Source organism: Cannabis sativa, chromosome 4 (assembly GCF_029168945.1).
Source record: "Cannabis sativa cultivar Pink pepper isolate KNU-18-1 chromosome 4, ASM2916894v1, whole genome shotgun sequence".
NCBI classification, from domain to species: Eukaryota; Viridiplantae; Streptophyta; class Magnoliopsida; order Rosales; family Cannabaceae; genus Cannabis; species Cannabis sativa.
Window position 1 is genome coordinate 81,369,647 of NC_083604.1, and position 17,980 is coordinate 81,387,626.

The 17,980-nt window shown below is 30.6% G+C and overlaps 3 protein-coding genes and 1 non-coding gene across 11 annotated transcripts; all 4 read right to left on the reverse strand.

Moving 5' to 3' along the window:
• Window positions 1–7,123: 7,123 nt before the first annotated feature.
• TRNAI-AAU (transfer RNA isoleucine (anticodon AAU)) lies at window positions 7,124–7,197 on the reverse strand. The gene has a single exon. It is a non-coding gene; the product is annotated as a tRNA-Ile (tRNA).
• A 278-nt stretch (window positions 7,198–7,475) lies between these two features.
• Window positions 7,476–10,219, reverse strand: LOC115714247 (small ribosomal subunit protein uS11m). The gene is made up of 2 exons (XM_030642874.2): window positions 10,008–10,219; window positions 7,476–8,646 (listed from the first exon to the last, which is right to left on the reverse strand). The coding sequence occupies exon 2, from the start codon at window positions 8,589–8,591 to the stop codon at window positions 7,776–7,778; it is 816 nt and encodes a 271-aa protein (XP_030498734.2). The 5' UTR covers window positions 8,592–8,646; window positions 10,008–10,219; the 3' UTR covers window positions 7,476–7,775.
• Window positions 10,220–12,061: 1,842 nt separating this feature from the next.
• Window positions 12,062–17,886, reverse strand: LOC115714243 (LRR receptor-like serine/threonine-protein kinase GSO1). 8 transcript variants are annotated; one of them, XM_061114995.1, is made up of 5 exons: window positions 14,153–17,886; window positions 13,918–13,988; window positions 13,711–13,786; window positions 12,892–12,951; window positions 12,062–12,550 (listed from the first exon to the last, which is right to left on the reverse strand). In XM_061114995.1, exon 1 carries the CDS (start codon window positions 17,840–17,842, stop codon window positions 15,590–15,592), a length of 2,253 nt encoding a protein of 750 aa, XP_060970978.1. In that variant the 5' UTR covers window positions 17,843–17,886; the 3' UTR covers window positions 12,062–12,550; window positions 12,892–12,951; window positions 13,711–13,786; window positions 13,918–13,988; window positions 14,153–15,589. The 8 variants fall into 8 exon arrangements, with proteins under 8 accessions (XP_060970978.1, XP_030498729.2, XP_060970981.1 ...); XM_030642869.2 differs by having other exon boundaries at window positions 12,892–12,983; XM_061114998.1 differs by having other exon boundaries at window positions 13,711–13,790.
• LOC133037195 (MDIS1-interacting receptor like kinase 2-like) lies at window positions 12,235–15,575 on the reverse strand. The gene is made up of 2 exons (XM_061114062.1): window positions 14,639–15,575; window positions 12,235–12,425 (listed from the first exon to the last, which is right to left on the reverse strand). The coding sequence occupies exons 1-2, from the start codon at window positions 15,573–15,575 to the stop codon at window positions 12,235–12,237; spliced, it is 1,128 nt and encodes a 375-aa protein (XP_060970045.1).
• Window positions 17,887–17,980: the final 94 nt, after the last annotated feature.

Here is a 17,980-nt window from a genome sequence, read left to right on the forward strand (position 1 = left end):
ACATGCTACACTAAATGTAAACAAATATATATAACATAAATATAATAACAATATTCTTCAAGTTTATAAATAATTCGATACAAAACCACTAAGAATATATAAAAAGACAAGAGTATCAAATTAATTATACCCCCATTTTATGAGAAACAAACATATACATATGAATACAGTTGAGAATTCAAAATTTAAAGAATAAAACATTAAATTAAAACAATATAATATACAAATATGTAATATCTATTTTATTTCTATACAATTCATTTTTTTTTTGGTATACAATGAATAAAAAAAATAACATACAATTGACTGTTAGAGATTTTATAACAATGGAAGAAAATCAAGATTTATTACAACTCTATTGTAATACAATACAAGGACCAACAAAGAGATTAAATAAATGTTACAACAACATAATATACAATATATATACACTATATATGTTATATATATAAGAAAGGTAGAAGAAGATAGATTACAACACATATAAAATAATATATATATATAACAAGAGAATAATATATATGTATACACTCACTCACAACCTTGAGTGTAGATTAGTGGGGATCACTATGACTTGAACAAGGTATTACACCTTTGTCCAAAAGCTTATTTCCCCCTATCTCTAAGCACTAAGGGAACTCTCTAGGAAATAGCTTTGGGAATTATCAAGCCTTTTAGGGTTTTCTAGCAAAGTGCTTTCTTGATAGAAAACTTCATCTCCAAAATGAGCACCTTAGACCTCTTTATATAGTGTTTAGGATATCATCACCATTTGAAATTCAAACTCATAACCCCATAGATGTTATGGACTCAAATGTAACTCCTACACACACCATAACTCCTATAGCATTAAGAATTTCAAATTAAGATGTGTAACATCTTTTTACACTCTTAATGTTGGTGATGATGGTGGAGGTTACTCATAGTAACAAGTAACTCCCAAATGTTACAAAAAGATGACAACTAATATACATTGTCATATGTTACATATTATTAGTTTATTACACATATTTAATCTATATATTATATTATTATAAATAATATAACAATCTCCCACTAGATTAAATATTATCTCTTTAGTAACAAACTTGTAACTTTTGTAACATTTATTTAATCAATCAAAAATATTATATCAAAATATAACATTCCCCCACTTTGATTGACTAAATACACACTTTTAAGAAGTCTTGCTTATGTGCATTAGATAAAATGTCTTTCGACTTGAATTTTATTTTAGTGTAATTACCACAAAGTTTGATGAAATTTTGGTTGCCGTAGCATTGAACCATTATTCCTTTAATACAAACCGGTGATAACACACACACCCTCGCTAATGCTCACTTGAGACCGCATGTCTCGCTCTTGCACCGTTAATGGCCATGTGCAAAATTCCAATTCATGGACTCTCTAGAGAATAACTCCCAATTCTCATAAGAGGCGGCACCACCTCTAGTCCATATAGGTGGATTTTTAGTGTCTCACCACTCTTTAGACACTTCTTAAGCTTAAGTGAGTTTTCTTAAGATTAAACTCCATTAAAAAACCTTTTGGTTTTAACCCTCAATTTTACAACATGTACTCATCCATAGATGGGACAATTGAGTACCACATTCACTCTATTGACTTGTTATTACCTATTGAACTTAAGACTAGATTTTTACTAGTGTTAAGATAGGTTACCATCAATGAGCAAAACGCTAAGAGAGTTCAGGTCCCATCCCTCGAAAATTCATGCTTTAATCTTGTACGGAGATTAAGCGATTTGTTATAACCTCTCACTATTGATTCCATGTGAATCATGCATGCCAAAAATATAGTGTTCACTTTGTGACCACTTTTCTCCTTAAGTACTTAAGCTTTGAAAATTTAATCATAAAAGATTAATTTTCACACAACTCAAATTCTCAATAATTTTGATACCATGCATATCAAAATTAAACACTAATTTAGACACCAAACATGTCTAAATTATACTTTATTTTAAGACACCAAACATGTCTTAAACTTTTCATATTGGAGTATCACCTCCACACTTTCACATTTCACTATCAAGATAATATCTTGATTTTAAAATATAAAAGACCACTTTGTCTCTATAATTTTTCTTAAATTTAATTTCCTTCTTGAAATTATTTTTACCAAAAATTTGACACCAAATATGTCAATATTTTCACTTATGCACATAGCCAAACTTGATTTAGAATTTGAATTCAAAATCAAATAAATTAATCAACAATGTCTCAACACATTGTGGCTCACCCCCACATTTCTAGCATAGTGTATATAAAATATCACTTTTGTGTATTTCCTCTTGAAATGACTTTTTAAGGTCACCTTAAAAAATATCATTTGACATTTTTAGTTTTCTCAATAAATCTAAAATGTCAAACTCACATTACTACTCATAAAATAATGTGATTATTTTACTCATAATTTATGGTTATCTCCTTATTGAAATTAGCCCAAAATTATACCAAAGTTAACAAAATTCTCAACAATTTTGTTCACAACTTTGATCATTTAAGATTCAAAATTGCTTCTCCAATTTTGTTATCTTTTCACTATTTTTGAATCCACATTGATTCATTTACTTTTGAGTCCAAAATTGCTCTTCCAATTTATGGCTCATTTCACAAGTTTGGATTCACTTTTAATCCATTTGTTCTTGCTATGACAAGACAATTCTCATAAGTGTAACTCTCATATAGTTCACTTTTCTTATCTCATAATATGAGATAATTATCACTTTTTATTCAAAAAGAATGTAACTTCTCACAAGTTACAAAATTTTTTTTTTTTTTTTAAATCACTATTGAAAAAGAATTTCAAATTCTCTTTATTCACAATATATATGATAATAATCTCCACATCAATAGTAATAAACACTATCAATATTATCATCATATACATTATATAATTTGTATATTAATGTACAAAATTAATATATAGCTCCCATGCATGAATTATAACTCTCAAATAATAATTCTATGCCTATTAATATAATATATATGTATGTAACATACACAATATTAATTATACATGATATATATTATATACACATATATATAACATATATTATATATGCATGTCTCAAATAAATACATAGAAATAATTATTTCTACATATTTAATCTCACTAATATATATTATATCACATGCTCTACATATATATAATATATATTACTCATATATACATGTTATATATTATATATCTCATATATATATACACATATAAACATTTTATAAATTTAAATATCATATTCTATATTACTATATATTATATGATATAAACTCATAATCACATATATGTCACATATATATAACTCATATATATATTATATATATTACTATCATATAAAATAGTAAATCACATAATATACACCACCATGTTCACCCATGAATGGTTTTCACATAAAATCTCTTATCCTTGTATTTTCAAAATCTTGATTTATCACCTCTTCCATTGAAAAGGGATAAGCTTTTGATTGTTAGAGATTTTATAACAATGGAAGAAAATCAAGATTTATTACAACTCTATTGTAATACAATACAAGGACCAACAAAGAGATTAAATAAATGTTACAACAACATAATATACAATATATATACACTATATATGTTATATATATAAGAAAGGTAGAAGAAGATAGATTACAACACATATAAAATAATATATATATAACAAGAGAATAATATATATGTATACACTCACTCACAACCTTGAGTGTAGATTAGTGGGGATCACTATGACTTGAACAAGGTATTACACCTTTGTCCAAAAGCTTATTTCCCCCTATCTCTAAGCACTAAGGGAACTCTCTAGGAAATAGCTTTGGGAATTATCAAGCCTTTTAGGGTTTTCTAGCAAAGTGCTTTCTTGATAGAAAACTTCATCTCCAAAATGAGCACCTTAGACCTCTTTATATAGTGTTTAGGATATCATCACCATTTGAAATTCAAACTCATAACCCCATAGATGTTATGGACTCAAATGTAACTCCTACACACACCATAACTCCTATAGCATTAAGAATTTCAAATTAAGATGTGTAACATCTTTTTACACTCTTAATGTTGGTGATGATGGTGGAGGTTACTCATAGTAACAAGTAACTCCCAAATGTTACAAAAAGATGACAACTAATATACATTGTCATATGTTACATATTATTAGTTTATTACACATATTTAATCTATATATTATATTATTATAAATAATATAACATTGACCTCCCAATTGAACCCCACACCACACCAAAAAATTCTTTTAATGTCGGGCGATAAATAAAAAATTAATTGAATTAGGAACTCAAGCCGCTAAAAATGTGAATATTAGATGAAAATTTAATCGATTAAAGATGATTTTTAAAATAAATTAATTTGTGTTGTGCAAATAGATCAAAAATTGTTAGTAGTATGTCATAAATAATAATCTCTTTTACGTATATAAATCCTTTTCATTCATGAGTATAGTTTCTTTTTTATATTAGTTAATTATAATCTTACAAACTACTATTAATTCTTTGGTAAACTCTCATTATCATCATTTGGTATTTGGACTAATTTATGTTTCTTATTTTTCAACATCATGCATTAATCTCATTCATATTATTTTCTCATTTTTAAACCAATTCTTCAACCTTTTAAATTCATTATTAACACATACTTTGCAAATTCAGAGTAAGAAAAGTTAGCAAATTTCATTCAAAAAAACAAACAAAACATCTTAGAGAATTTTTTGGTGCACTCCCTAAGAATGGTGTATATGCGTTCTCTAACTATTTCAGTATATTCATTTGAATTTTTTAATTAATTTTTTTTTTCTTCATGATCGTTAAAATTGTAGTTATTTAAAATATTTTATACAATTTAAAAAATTTGGTAAAATTTAACACACTGAAAATATAGTTCAAACAATTAGTTGTATACATGAATATTTTATTTTATACTCGTGTGAAATAAAGTACTATTTGAACACTGCTATTTATATTGTAAATATTCTGAATTTTTTAAAAATTTACACTATGCCTTAAATAAATGTAACGTAAACGATCATAAAAAAAAATAAAATAAATTTTTTAATTTTTTTGATGTCGAATTATTTTCGAGTGTATTAGCGAAGCACTTTATATTATTTTGTTGAGTATTGTATAAAAATTATACATATATTATTTTTCTTAGTGTGGAAAATCAAGTTTTACACTTAATATATAGGTGATGATGATGAAAGACAAGGCATCATTACTAAACTATTATTATAATAAGCTAATTGCTTCAATCATTTAAAATAGAATGAAATATGTATATAACAAAGGAAATATGTGGATAAGCTTGGAGCATTATTTTAAGTGCATTTTTCTTACAAAAATTATGAATATGAAAATATAATTAATCATTAATAAATATAAAGATTAAAAGCAATAATAATAAAAGAGTTTAAAATATTAGAAAGTGGATCACTATCTTATGTGTATAGAACATAAATGAATGGTGCTAAAATTCAATTAGTGACCAATGTGTAGGGTGTGAATCTAAATGCATATTTTGTTTGACTATATATTATGAGAATTCCCATTTTGACTTTGATGATAAGAAATGTTTATTTTATATTTTTTTTGAATGGGAGAAAAATAATAAAATTTATTAAAAGATGGGTATCTAACTTGTGGAAAAATGACAACTACTCCCCACTCTCACTTTGCCCCTTTTTAGAGGTTTTCTTTCTTTCTTTATTTATTATTATTATTATTATTATTATTATTATTATTATTATAAGACTTTGCACATGTAGTTAATTAAGAAAGAAATCGTAAAGGCATATTTTCATGAGATAAAAAAGCTCAAATTTATTTTCATTATAAAAAAAAACTCTAATTTATTTAATTAAGAAAAGAAAAATTAAAACTACACCTAGCCTAATAGTAAATTAATATACTTGCTTTAATATATTTTATTAAAAATAGTGATAATTACAAATGTATATACATATAATAGTAGTAATAGCTTGTGACAAATTTTTATCCGATAATTGATGCCTCTCCAATGTATATAAAATTTAAAAAATGTGTTATATTATTTTAGCTAAATTTACTCATGTGTCAAATTTGATTCAAATACTATTAAAGCAATAAAAAAAATAATTAAGAAAAACTATATGTTATACATATATTTTATTTATTAATAAGTTTGCACAGCCTATATTTAGGGGTGCATAAATTATCCAATCCAATAATAATCTACTGATCCAATTACAATTGACTGCCAAACAATAGACATCCAATTGTGATCAGATCAGATCAGATCAGATTGGATATGTTATTTTGAATATCTAATTTAATCGAATCAAATGTTGGATGGGGTGTCGAAAAATCCAATACATCCAACATCCAATCGAACTAATTAGTATTTTCATTTAGTTTGGATGAGTAATTAAATTTTATATTATTACACGTAAAATATATACGCATATATAAAATTAACATTAAAATTTAACTTTTTTTTTTCTTGGATCGGATGATTCATCCAATCCAATACATACTGGATCTAAAATATTAGATGGATCCGATCCGATTAAAAAAAAATACTAGGTCTAAAATATTAAATAAACACAAATTAAACCAATAAATATATATGAAATACATCTAACAGATAAGGACCAATCTAATTCAACATCTAATGGATCGAATGACTAAAATTAATTAGATCGATCAGATAGTAAAATCTAACATATAATTAGATCGGATCTAAATAAACCTAAAAAAAATTGAATGCGATGCAATAAACACCCGTAACAACATTACTAATTTCTATGATCATGAAATACTAATAATAAAAAATATATTGAATTATATATATATATATTTTTAGCAATTTAATATATACATTTTTTTTTTTTTTGAAGTGAATGGATGTTGATATATAAGTCAAGGAGTCAACTAACTAGTCTTACTTTGTATTTCTATGGTACGCGTTTGTATTTTAATATTTTTTTTTTTTTATGGAAATGGAATAAATTCACACAGTACTGGTTATATAAATCTATTTGACTTTGACTATTTTTCAGTTCACACTACACTAGTCCCACATATGATTTTAATTAAAAGAAATAAAATAGATAATGAAAATGGCCCATGCAGGTCTCGAACCTGCGACCTTCGCGTTATTAGCACGACGCTCTAACCAGCTGAGCTAATAGGCCTCTTGTTTACGTTTACTTATATAAATATTTACTACTCTTACAATGTATTGTACTAAATTTAAATCATCATGACAAGAAACTAAATCAAATCATCTAATATTTTATTGTGTAATTAAGTTTTATGTTTAATAATTAATTTAAATGTACTAATAAAAAAATAACATAAATAATCTTATGTATCTTCAACAAGGTGGGTGCACTTGAAGAGTTTAAGAACAACAAAGATAGACAATAAACCAAAGCATGAAAATCCAATAGAGAAAGACAACTATTCATTATTTTTGTATAACATTCAAAATCATTGATTGTAACCCAAAGGAAGTTCGACAAAGTTCAGCTACAACAAATCAGTATCAATGAAAACAAAAAGGTATTAAGAAAGAACTAAATAAAGATCACAACCGAGCTAGTAGTCCAAAACAGAAGGTATTCTTAAAAAGCCATTACCCTTTGCATCTATTTTTATTTTGTCTATGAGTTTTTTGGTTTGAACTCTTACAAAAATATAAAATGATATGAGAAAAGGACTGTGATTCCCAAGTGAAATAAAGTTCAATAACCAACCAGCTTTGTTAGTACTAAGTACGCCGCTTTTTGGGGAGCCGGCAGCCATTATGGGGACGCCGAGTTGTATCCTCAAGATATACTATTGGATTCTGATCCCCTCTTGAATTAGTAAACCCTTCTCTCCAGCTTATAATTGCTTGCTTTTTCTTTTTAAAGAAAGTAAACCCTTTCACCTTCATCACAACTGATTTTAATCCCATATTTTTCGACATTCTTCCTACGTGCTCTGCAGTTGCTTCAGCAGCATACCGAGACTGCTTTGCTCCTCCTTTCATTTCGGGCAAAGATCCAGCTGAAGCTCCCATCTTTTTGTTTCCCTTTGAATCTGTAACTGTAACAAATGTATTGTTGCGCATCAACTTTATGTGGACAAAATCAGCATCACGCTCAAGATTGTATCGAGGAAAGCGAGAACCCCCGAACAAATTTCTTTCGTCTTGTTGTAAAATACCCCTTACAAAGTTCATGGGGTTTCTTTCATCTCGTTGTGTAAAACCCCTTTGGTTTCTATCGTCTTGTGGTATGAAACTCCTTGGGAAGGAACTCCTTGGGAAGGAGCTCCTTTCATTTTGCGGCATAAAACCCCTTGGGTTTCTATCATTTTGCGAAATAAAACCACTTGGGTTTCTTTCATCTTGTTCTATAATACCCCTTACAAAGTTCATGGGATTATCTCTGTTCTCGATTTCTTTTGTACTTCCAGAATGTATGGAAGAAAGGAAACTCATCAAAGCATATGGAGCAGAGACACCCTTGTTATGCATAATACTAGAGCTCAAATTTGAGCTAGTAGAAAGTCCACAAACATGGTGTGCAATCTTTCTCATTGCAATGTCGTCAACAGATTTTGAACTTCCTAAGGAACTCTCTTCTCTTGGGGACCTGTAAAACCAACAATATTTAATCACTCAAATTTCACCTCCATTAACAGTTCTTCATCTAGCTTATTCCATCAAACTAAATTTCAGAATGTTTACTCACATAGAATGGTTGGTAAACTTATATCCAGAAATCAGAGTAACAAATCTCTCTCTACTAATACTGTGTCATAATTCATTATCCCATTCACAATTTCACATCTTAACAAAAATAAACAAATAAAAAAAAAACATTTAAACAAACGTAGGTGTCGGATTTCAAGGAATTGAACATTTTAGTAGAATTCATTCTTAAATTTGCAGGAGAAAATACACTCCACTTCTCATGAACTAACTAATATACTCAAATACTAATAGCGAGCAGAATTAGTTATGATTAATAATGTGTTGTGTTGTACAGTTTGTTAGCTATGAGGCGTTCGCTGATGACCCAGATTACTGTGCTTTCAACACAAAATTTCCCACAAAGAAAAAAAGATAAAATACATACTGAGTGAACAATTGCATACTCATACATAAAGATGCTCACACAGTGTGCAACAATTTCATGTAAATGTCAATCTAAGAAGCTCTCGAATAGAATCTGAAATAAATTTCAGAATCTGGCAATTAGCAGACATTATTGTCTATTAATCTTGAAGATCAGAGACAATGAAATTATCCCCTTAAAAAATATAAGTAATTATCAAAGTAATAACATTTCTAATTTGTGAAATCACCCTATGTATAGGCCGATATTATACATAAATTATGCAAAGACAGATTATACATTAGCAAATTAAATAGCTTATGCATATGCCTCGTACTAAAATTCAGAGAGTAGCTAGGAATGCAAACTCAAATCTGATTATATCTTTTCAATCATGTCTATGTAAATCTAAAATACACTATACCCAAAAAAAAAAGGCTATCAACAATTTTATAAATACATTTATATATTGTCCTAACTGAAAATGAATGCATGCTTGGATTTGAATCAAGAATTTCAAATTAGCAGCTTCATTAACAATACAATGAAACTAATAAATTACCCCAACTTTTCAATATTACAACTAAATATTAATATATATGTGTGATATTGTCCCATTTCAACAATTGAGGTCATTACAGCCTAGCAAATCTCTCACATCCTCTGCCTCTCTCAAAGTTCATCAGCTTAATTATGTATTACAGAATTAATTTTAAAAAAATGAGGAAGAGAGGATTAGATTGTACATAGAGAACTAAAAAAATTTAAGAACAAACCCATCACGACAGAGTGTTTGTAAACTACCATTGCAGAATAAAATAGAAAAAAGAACATATAAATGGCAAAACAACTCGTTCCTCAAACTAAAAATCCTTAAAATTAAAGAGATCACATACCAGTTTCTTCCCACTCCAGCGTCCAGCCGCTGCCGCTCCTCCTCTGGCTGCTCTCTTTTCTTTTTCTTTCTTTTGGTTTGTGGTAAGTGGTAACCTAATAGAGAGATAAATATTGAGTGAGTGAGGTGCGTGGGTGGGTGGAGTGAGTGAGGTGAGTGATGTGAATGTGTGATATATAATAATAATATAAATAAAGTAATATTTTTGAAAAAAGGAAAAGATTCCTCCTGACAAAGAAAAAAGTTAAACTATTTTTATATATATATATAATTATAAATGAAAACCTTTACTATATATTAATATTATATAATATATATATATTGAAGATATAATATGTTGTAAAGGAATGTGAAATAAATGGTCGGTTACGGTTATAACCGCCAACTTATTGGCCAAACCGTAACCGACCGCCAGTTACAGCGGTGTGGTCGGTTTTTTTTTAAACGGTTTCGGTTATGACGTGGCGCCATTTTCTCGGTTTTTTAACAGTCGGTTTACTGGTCGGTGTCGGTTTTGCGGTTTGAATGTTCACCCCTATTTCAGATAAACAACCCTTACATATTTAAAGAATCAAATCAGTGTATTATTAGCACATTTCAAAACCAAACTAATGCTTATTTTTCACTGATCAGAACAAAACACATGCATTGATTCATAAACAAGATTACACCATAGGAAAAAAAAATACAGAAAGGCGAGAAATCAAAAGATTATGAAAATGGAAAAATGAAATCTTTGAAGAAATAGATGAAAGCTACAAGAAACCATTGTTTCTCAAAGTCATACCTGTGAGTGAAGCTGAGATGATAATGAAGCCGATTTGGACAACTGAACGGCCTATTAGCAAACGGAATCCCTCATCTCCGATCGGTGCCGATGGAGAGTAACGGAGAGCGAAGTATGGAGAGAGAAGCTCTGTATTGAACCCTAATAATATCACGTTATGGGTGTACTATTCTAATTGGGCCTAATTGGGCTAACTCAAATACTTAAGGCCCACAAATGGATAAGTTTAGAAATACTTTTTTTTTTTTTTTTTGAGAAAATTAGACTCTATACCTTTTTTATATTAACCTCTTTTATTGTTATCTTATTTTTTAAAATCTATCATTTTTACCTTTTTTTTTAACACTTTACCGATTTTACCCCTGTCACCTCAATATACTCTCCATGTGACTCCCTTATATCAGGGTATTTTGGGTATAATACATATAAAAAGAGGTATGTTTCAATTAAATATAAAAGTAGAGATAGTTTTGGTTAATTAATAAATAAAAGAGGTATTTCTCAATATACCCTTTTTTTTAATCCATTACTCAAAACTATCCTCAAATTATATTTCATTAAAATATACTTAATTTAATGAGTGGATTGCCCAATATACTTTCATCTTCCACTTAAGTTTAACATATAATTTAAATTAACTTAAGGCATATAATGGGTATGCTTAAAAATATTAAATTGAATAAGATCAAATAGTAAAATTTATCAATTAATATATAATTAAATTGAATCTGAATATGCTTAAAAATATTAAATATGGTCTAATAAACTCTTAATTGGTTGCATGTTGATGTACGTTTACATTATTGTTTTTAGTAAAAATGTAAATAAATAAATAATTTGTGTTTTTCAACGAAAGGAAAAAAAAAAGTGTCGTTTTAAGTACTTTATGGCACATTAACTATACAGTAATCAGTAATCAGAATTGGAATAAATTAATGGAGAAATGTAACAAAATAAATGAAAAATAATCGGAATTAATATTTGTAATATGTTATTTACTAAAATTTTTTAGAAATGGAATAGTTGTGATTTATCTTGTTTACAAAAGACCCTCCCATTGTTAGATTGATCATTATTATGAACACACCTTTCATTAACCCTCCCATTGTTTTCAGACTCTGATTTATATACTCTTAATAAGTCTTTATATTTTCACTAGTTTGAGTATAGTAACCTTGTTCCAAATAAGAAATAAACCATCTAAAATCCAAACCTGATAAAACTCACTGCATTTGAACTTTGAAATCTCTCTTTACCAACGTTCAAGGTTAAAAATAATATGTGCTTGGCATGTAAGTGAACAAAATTTCTGTAGTGTTAGACATTTAATGAAGAAATATTACATATTACGCCAGCAAAAAAAGCTTATTGTAAAGAAAGAGTATCGAAAAAAATCTTATTTCCGTTTTAGACAACAAACGAAGTACAATTAAACATGTTATTAAGCTTTTGATGGCAAATTTGGTTCAGCCTCTTTCTTGTTCTTCTGATCCTCAAACTTATCTATGGCCACTTGCAGCTCATCTGTACCTCCCACAGCCCTCATTGTGTAGAAATATACCCCAAAGACGAATGATGTCAATCCACCGGCAACTACAAAGTTCTTGGTCTTAGGTCCAAGGCTCGCGAATCCTGAAATTCCAGTCATCAAGCTTCTTGTGATTAAGTAAACTATAGAGTAGCCTCAGCCCCTGCCTTCTTCAACAGTCCTGTGGCCAAAGTAACTGCAGCTCTTGCGATTTTGACAGACTGTAAACCTAGAGCGAGCAATGAAATGAATTAATAAGTCGTTGTGTGTGAGTCTAAAATTTTCACTCGTTTGAATTAATAAGTCGTTTTTATTTTTACTAATTAGTCGTTGTGTTGTTTATTAACAATTACAAAATTAAAACTAAAATTAATTATAAAAAGAATTTTGAGAAGCTATATTTAAAATTAAAATAATTCTTAGTTTATTCACAAACAAATATTTTCTTAATAATTCCTAATCTAAAAATAATATTCAATAAATAGAATTTGATAGATAATGGCTAAATCATATCCAACAACAAAATAGAGAGAGAGAAAGAGAATCGATTTCAAAACTCAAAATCGGTACCTGAGAGTGAAACGCCTCCGCTCCGATGTCCGATCAGCGATCAGGTTGTTGATAATATTTCTAAGGTTTAGTGAGAAAGCGATCGAGTTAGACTGGGAGAGAGAACCAAGAAGAAACGGTATCATCATAATAGGCTTTGGGGTTGTATAAATATCCTTTCTGTTATCACATTTGGGATGGGCTTTACATAAATATCACTTTTGTTTTTGAAAAAGACTAATTAGTAATTTTTCCCCTGAACTTTGAGATGTAGTAAATTGTGCCCCTGAATTTTTTTGGCCGTTAAAAATTCCCCCTGAACTATTGAGATTGTTAAATTTAAGGACTTTTGTCTAATAACTCATATGTGCCCATTTCACAGTATACAACTTTTAGTAGCTTAGCTTATTGATTCAAATTCGTTAAAATTATGACTGATGGTTTAGGTGAAGGGCAAAGACAGAAAATTAAAGTGCCTAAAAGAAAAGATCCAAAATAATAAATCAAACACCTTCAATTTCTCCATTAGTACCATGATAAATTTTCTCTATCCAAAAACATATCAGAGAAAGAAAAAAGAAAAAAGACTTCCAATTCTCAAAGATACCATACACCCAAAACATCTTTCTACACTACACAGTCGATTGTAGTACATTCCTAATCAAAGTATCAAACAGTATTAGCATAAAAATTAATTGAATACGATTAAAGAGCTCATTCCATATTACAGAATCCAATAAACAATATCAACAAAAAGCAATTGACTTAATAAAATTCAAAAACAAGCAACCAAAGGGTAAAAGACCCAATTTTTAAACCAATTAGGGTTAAACAAGTTACCTGAAGAAGCAATGTTGAAGAGGTCGGTGTGAAGAGGAGCGAGACCAGAAAAAGAGCGAAGAACCACTAATCACGGCTGGCTCCACTCTCGCAAAATTTAAAGCAATAATAAGTTACAAAAATAGGATACCCCCATTTCATATCTTATCTCATACTAAATCAGTAAATGGCTTCATGAAAACGAAAAGAAAAAAATTAGAAGAAAACCTGGAGAAGAGAATTAGAGGGAGGAAAAGAGAGATATCTCTAGTTCTCTAGGAACCCTTGTCTCTGCAACTCTGAAATTTCAGATATCAAGAGTTAATTTTTCTAACAAGAACTTCATCAAGCAGGGAAGTATTTCAAAAACCAGCTCTCAAATTTGAAAAAATAAACAACCCAACAAACTAAATTACAATGTTCATAAAAAAAACAAAAAATAAAAGAAGAAGAAGAACATTACCGTTGCAAGTAGTTTGCTGGAAATTCGAGATAGTGAAGAAATGTCGTTTGAGGAAGGAGACGAGGGAGTCGGGGTCTGGGGCTTTGAATTATCGAGACAGTGAAGAAATAACGTTTAAGGATTTAGGGTTTTAGTAAAATTTGGTTTTTTTTTTTTTAAATTATCGAATCGGGTCAGCCCCGACCCGAAAAAATTTAACCGGGGCGGGGCGGGGCGGGGCAAAGACCCGATTAGAGACCCGATTGTGTCGGGGCGGGACTGCCCCGTCGGGTCGGGGCCCCGACCCGATCCGCGAAAAAGCTTCAATTTGCCATGCCTAGGGCCATGTAGCCGTAGGATCCAGCTACATTTGTCCAAATGGGCGAGTCAGGGATCAACAATCGTGCTATACCAAAGTCTGACAGTATGAGATTGCATGAGCCAATCCTTGAACTATCTTCACCCTTGAATCCCAATCAAAATTTGTTGAACCATATAATACTTTACCTAGACTGCCTCTGTTTGCATACTGATACACCAAGTACATTTCACCCTTTCTTAAACAAAATCCATAAAGCTTTACCATGTTTCGATGTCGAACTTCTGTCAGAGTTCGAATCTCATTCTCGAAACTAATACGACTAGCTTCTAAAATCTCACTTGAATCTGACAAGTGCAACCGCTTAACCGCAACAACTAACTCATGTGATCTCAATATGGCTTTGTAAACAGTACCAAAACCTCCATTCCCAATGCAATACTTGTCATCAAAGTTTTCAGTGGCATCTACAATTTCTCCAAATGTGAATTTTGCTTCTTTCTCCCATATCAATGATTGACGAGTGTCATTTAGGTTAGAACTTTTCCTTTTCTTATCCAAAACTTTGAATTTGTAACACAATATGAGAGTGATTACAATGGCAGTAACAAACACTATTATACCAGCACAAACAAGACAAATGACTAAAATAAGATTAGTCCTAGTTTTATTTCTTTTCATTTTGCAGGGTTTAAGTCCTGAAGCTTTTCCACACAATCCAAGATTTCCATCATAAATACTTTTTGAAGCATTTTGGAAAATGGGGATCTCACCCGTCAAGTTGTTGTAAGAAAAATCGATGTAACTTATGCTTATTAGGTTGGAAAATGATTGTGGAATAATACCTGAGAGGTGGTTATGGGAGATGTTGAAAATTTCTAGCATTGTAAGCTTGGATAGGCTCGAGGGTATCACTCCAACAAGTAAATTGCTACTAAGATCCAATACTTCATGCAATGAGGCCAAATTACCAAGCTCTGATGGTATTTCACTTGATAGAATATTGTGACTGAGGTTTAAGCTACGTAAACTTTCAAAGTTACCAAGCCAATATGGTATCTTACCTGCTAAATTGTTTGTCGACAAATCAAGATACTGTAACCCACTCAAGTTTGATAGATTCATAGGGATTTCCTCCGTTAAATGATTATTGCTGAGATTAAGCTGGTACAAAAGTTTAAGATTTTCCAACTGAGTTGCAACTTCATCAAATTCCCAAGTTCAGGTGGAATCTTACCAGAGATTTTATTATGACCCATCTGTAATGTGGTGAGATTTTGGCATTGTCCCCACGTACTTAAGATGTGGCCGATGAATTGGTTGTTGTTTAAGAAAATGGAATCAAGATGTGGGTGAACACCAAAAGCATTGGTGATGTTGCCTGTGAATCGATTCCCATCAAGCCTTACTCTATTTAATTTGGTGCAGTTTTTCAGGCACTTGGGCAATGGTCCTGTAAAGTTGTTGTTATATACACCCAAATACTCTAGATTGAACCCGCTACACAAATTTTGTGGTAGTTTTCCAACGAAATTGTTGTCAGCAAACCCGACGAAGTTCAAATGAGGATTGTTTTTCCCAAAGTCTCTATCTATTTCCCCAGTGAAATTATTGCCAAGAACATTGAACACCTTCAAGTTAATAAGTTTGGAAATATTAACTGGTAACTCTCCTGATAGTTGATTGGTGTCAACATCAAAACTTGTGAGGAATTCTAGATTTCCAATCTCTGGCGGGATGGTTCCAACCAGATTGTTGTCAAAACAATGTACTACAATGAGGTTTTTGAGGTTCCATAAAGAGGTTGGAATGGAACCTGTGAGTTGGTTCTCAGAAATATCTATTCTTTTAAGTTTCTTCAGGTTTCCAATCTCTGAAGGAATTGAACCTATGAAATTATTGGTAAAGGCAAATAAGTGCTCCAAGTTACTCAACCTTGAAATATTAACTGGCAACGTTCCTGATAATTGGTTGGTATTTACATAAAAAGAGGTAAGGCTTTTGAGGTTCCATACTGAGGTTGGAATTGGACCCGTGAGATGGTTTGCAGAAAAATCCAAACTTTTAAGTTTCTTCAAGTTTCCAATCTCTGAAGGAATTGAACCAGTGAAATTATTAGTAAAAATAGCTAACTCCTCCAAGTTACTCAACCTTGAAATATTAACTGGCAATACTCCTGATAGTTGGTTGGTATCTGCATAAAAAGTGATTAGGTTTTTGAGGTTGCATAATGAGATTGGAATTGGACCCGTGAGATGGTTCTTAGAAAGATCTAGTATTTGAAGTTTCTTCAAGTTTCCAATCTCTAAAGGAATTGAACCAGTGAAATTGTTGTTATTTACATAAAAGAAGATGAGGCTTTTGAGGTTGCATAGAGAAGTTGGAATTGGACCCGTGAGATTATTATAAGAAAGATCCAAAGCTTTAAGATGTAATAGATTTTTGAGTTGGCCAATAAAAGAAGGAATACTCCCACTAAAGGAATTTTCATGTAGTTCAAGAACCTCAAGATCATGCAGGAGACCAATTCCACTAGGAATTTTACCTTTGAGGAAATTTGTGTGTAAATGAAGGTGTTTGAGCTTAGAAAGTTTCCAAATATTAGATGACAAATGTCCCACAAATTTGTTATCTGTGAGATTGAAAGATTCGAGTTTAACAAGATTGGAAAATACAGATCGTGGAATTGACCCAGTCCAACTGTTTTCAGACAAGTCAAGGAAGGTCAAGTTCCTACACTTTGATACGAAACCTGGGAATGTTGAACTAAAGTGGTTCTTATAAAGATCAAGGTAGGTTAAGGAAGGCATGCTTGAAAATTTAGACCAATCTGAATTTTCCAAATAGTTTGCTCCAAGTGATAAGTACCATACCTTTTTTAAATTGCTAAGCTGGAAAGGAATTGGACCCTCAAGATAATTGTTGTCCAAACTAAGATATTGAAGCTCTGAGAATTGACTTATCTGCATTGGAATTTCTCCTTCAAAATAATTTTCACTCAAGTCCAACAAAGTGAGCTTGGTGAGATTACCAATGGTTGTTGGTATCGAGCCAGTGAGTTTGTTGTTGTTGAGGTTGAAGACGGTGATGTTAAGGAATGGAGAGAAGTTGAACTTGTCCAATGTTCCATTGAGGTCCATGTTGGAGAGGTCTATTTGAGAGACTTCTCCTATGGAACCGTCACAGACAACATTAGTCCAGTTGCAAAGATTGTTGATGTTGTTGCTGTCCCATGAATCCAGAGAAGATGGTTCCAACACCAAGCTGTTCCTCCATGTTATGAGAGCCGCTGCTTGTGTTCTTGGTGAAGAAGCAATCTTCAATGGAAGCCAAACAAAAATAAGAAGAATAAGAAGAAGAACAGAGAAATGAGTTTGTGAAACTCTTTTCATGGTGTTGATTGATCTGTTTCTAAAGCTTGATCTGAATAAAATTGGGTTATTTTATTCACTCTTTTATAATGGCAAAGAGAATTTAATGTCACATTCTTCACTCTTAAAAGTCAATAGAGAAGAAAACTGTTTTCAACT

Coding starts and splice junctions, on each gene's coding strand:
- LOC115714243 (XM_061115000.1), bottom strand. CDS start 17,842: ATGAAAAGAGTTTCACAAACTCATTTCTCTGTTCTTCTTCTTATTCTT.
- LOC133037195 (XM_061114062.1), bottom strand. CDS start 15,575: ATGAATCTATCAAACTTGAGTGGGTTACAGTATCTTGATTTGTCGACA. Junction 12,426..14,638: donor TGCAAACAGAGGCAGTCTAG/GTAAAGTATTAT, acceptor CTGGAATTTCAG/GATTCGCGAGCCTTGGACCT.
- LOC115714247 (XM_030642874.2), bottom strand. CDS start 8,591: ATGAGAAAGATTGCACACCATGTTTGTGGACTTTCTACTAGCTCAAAT.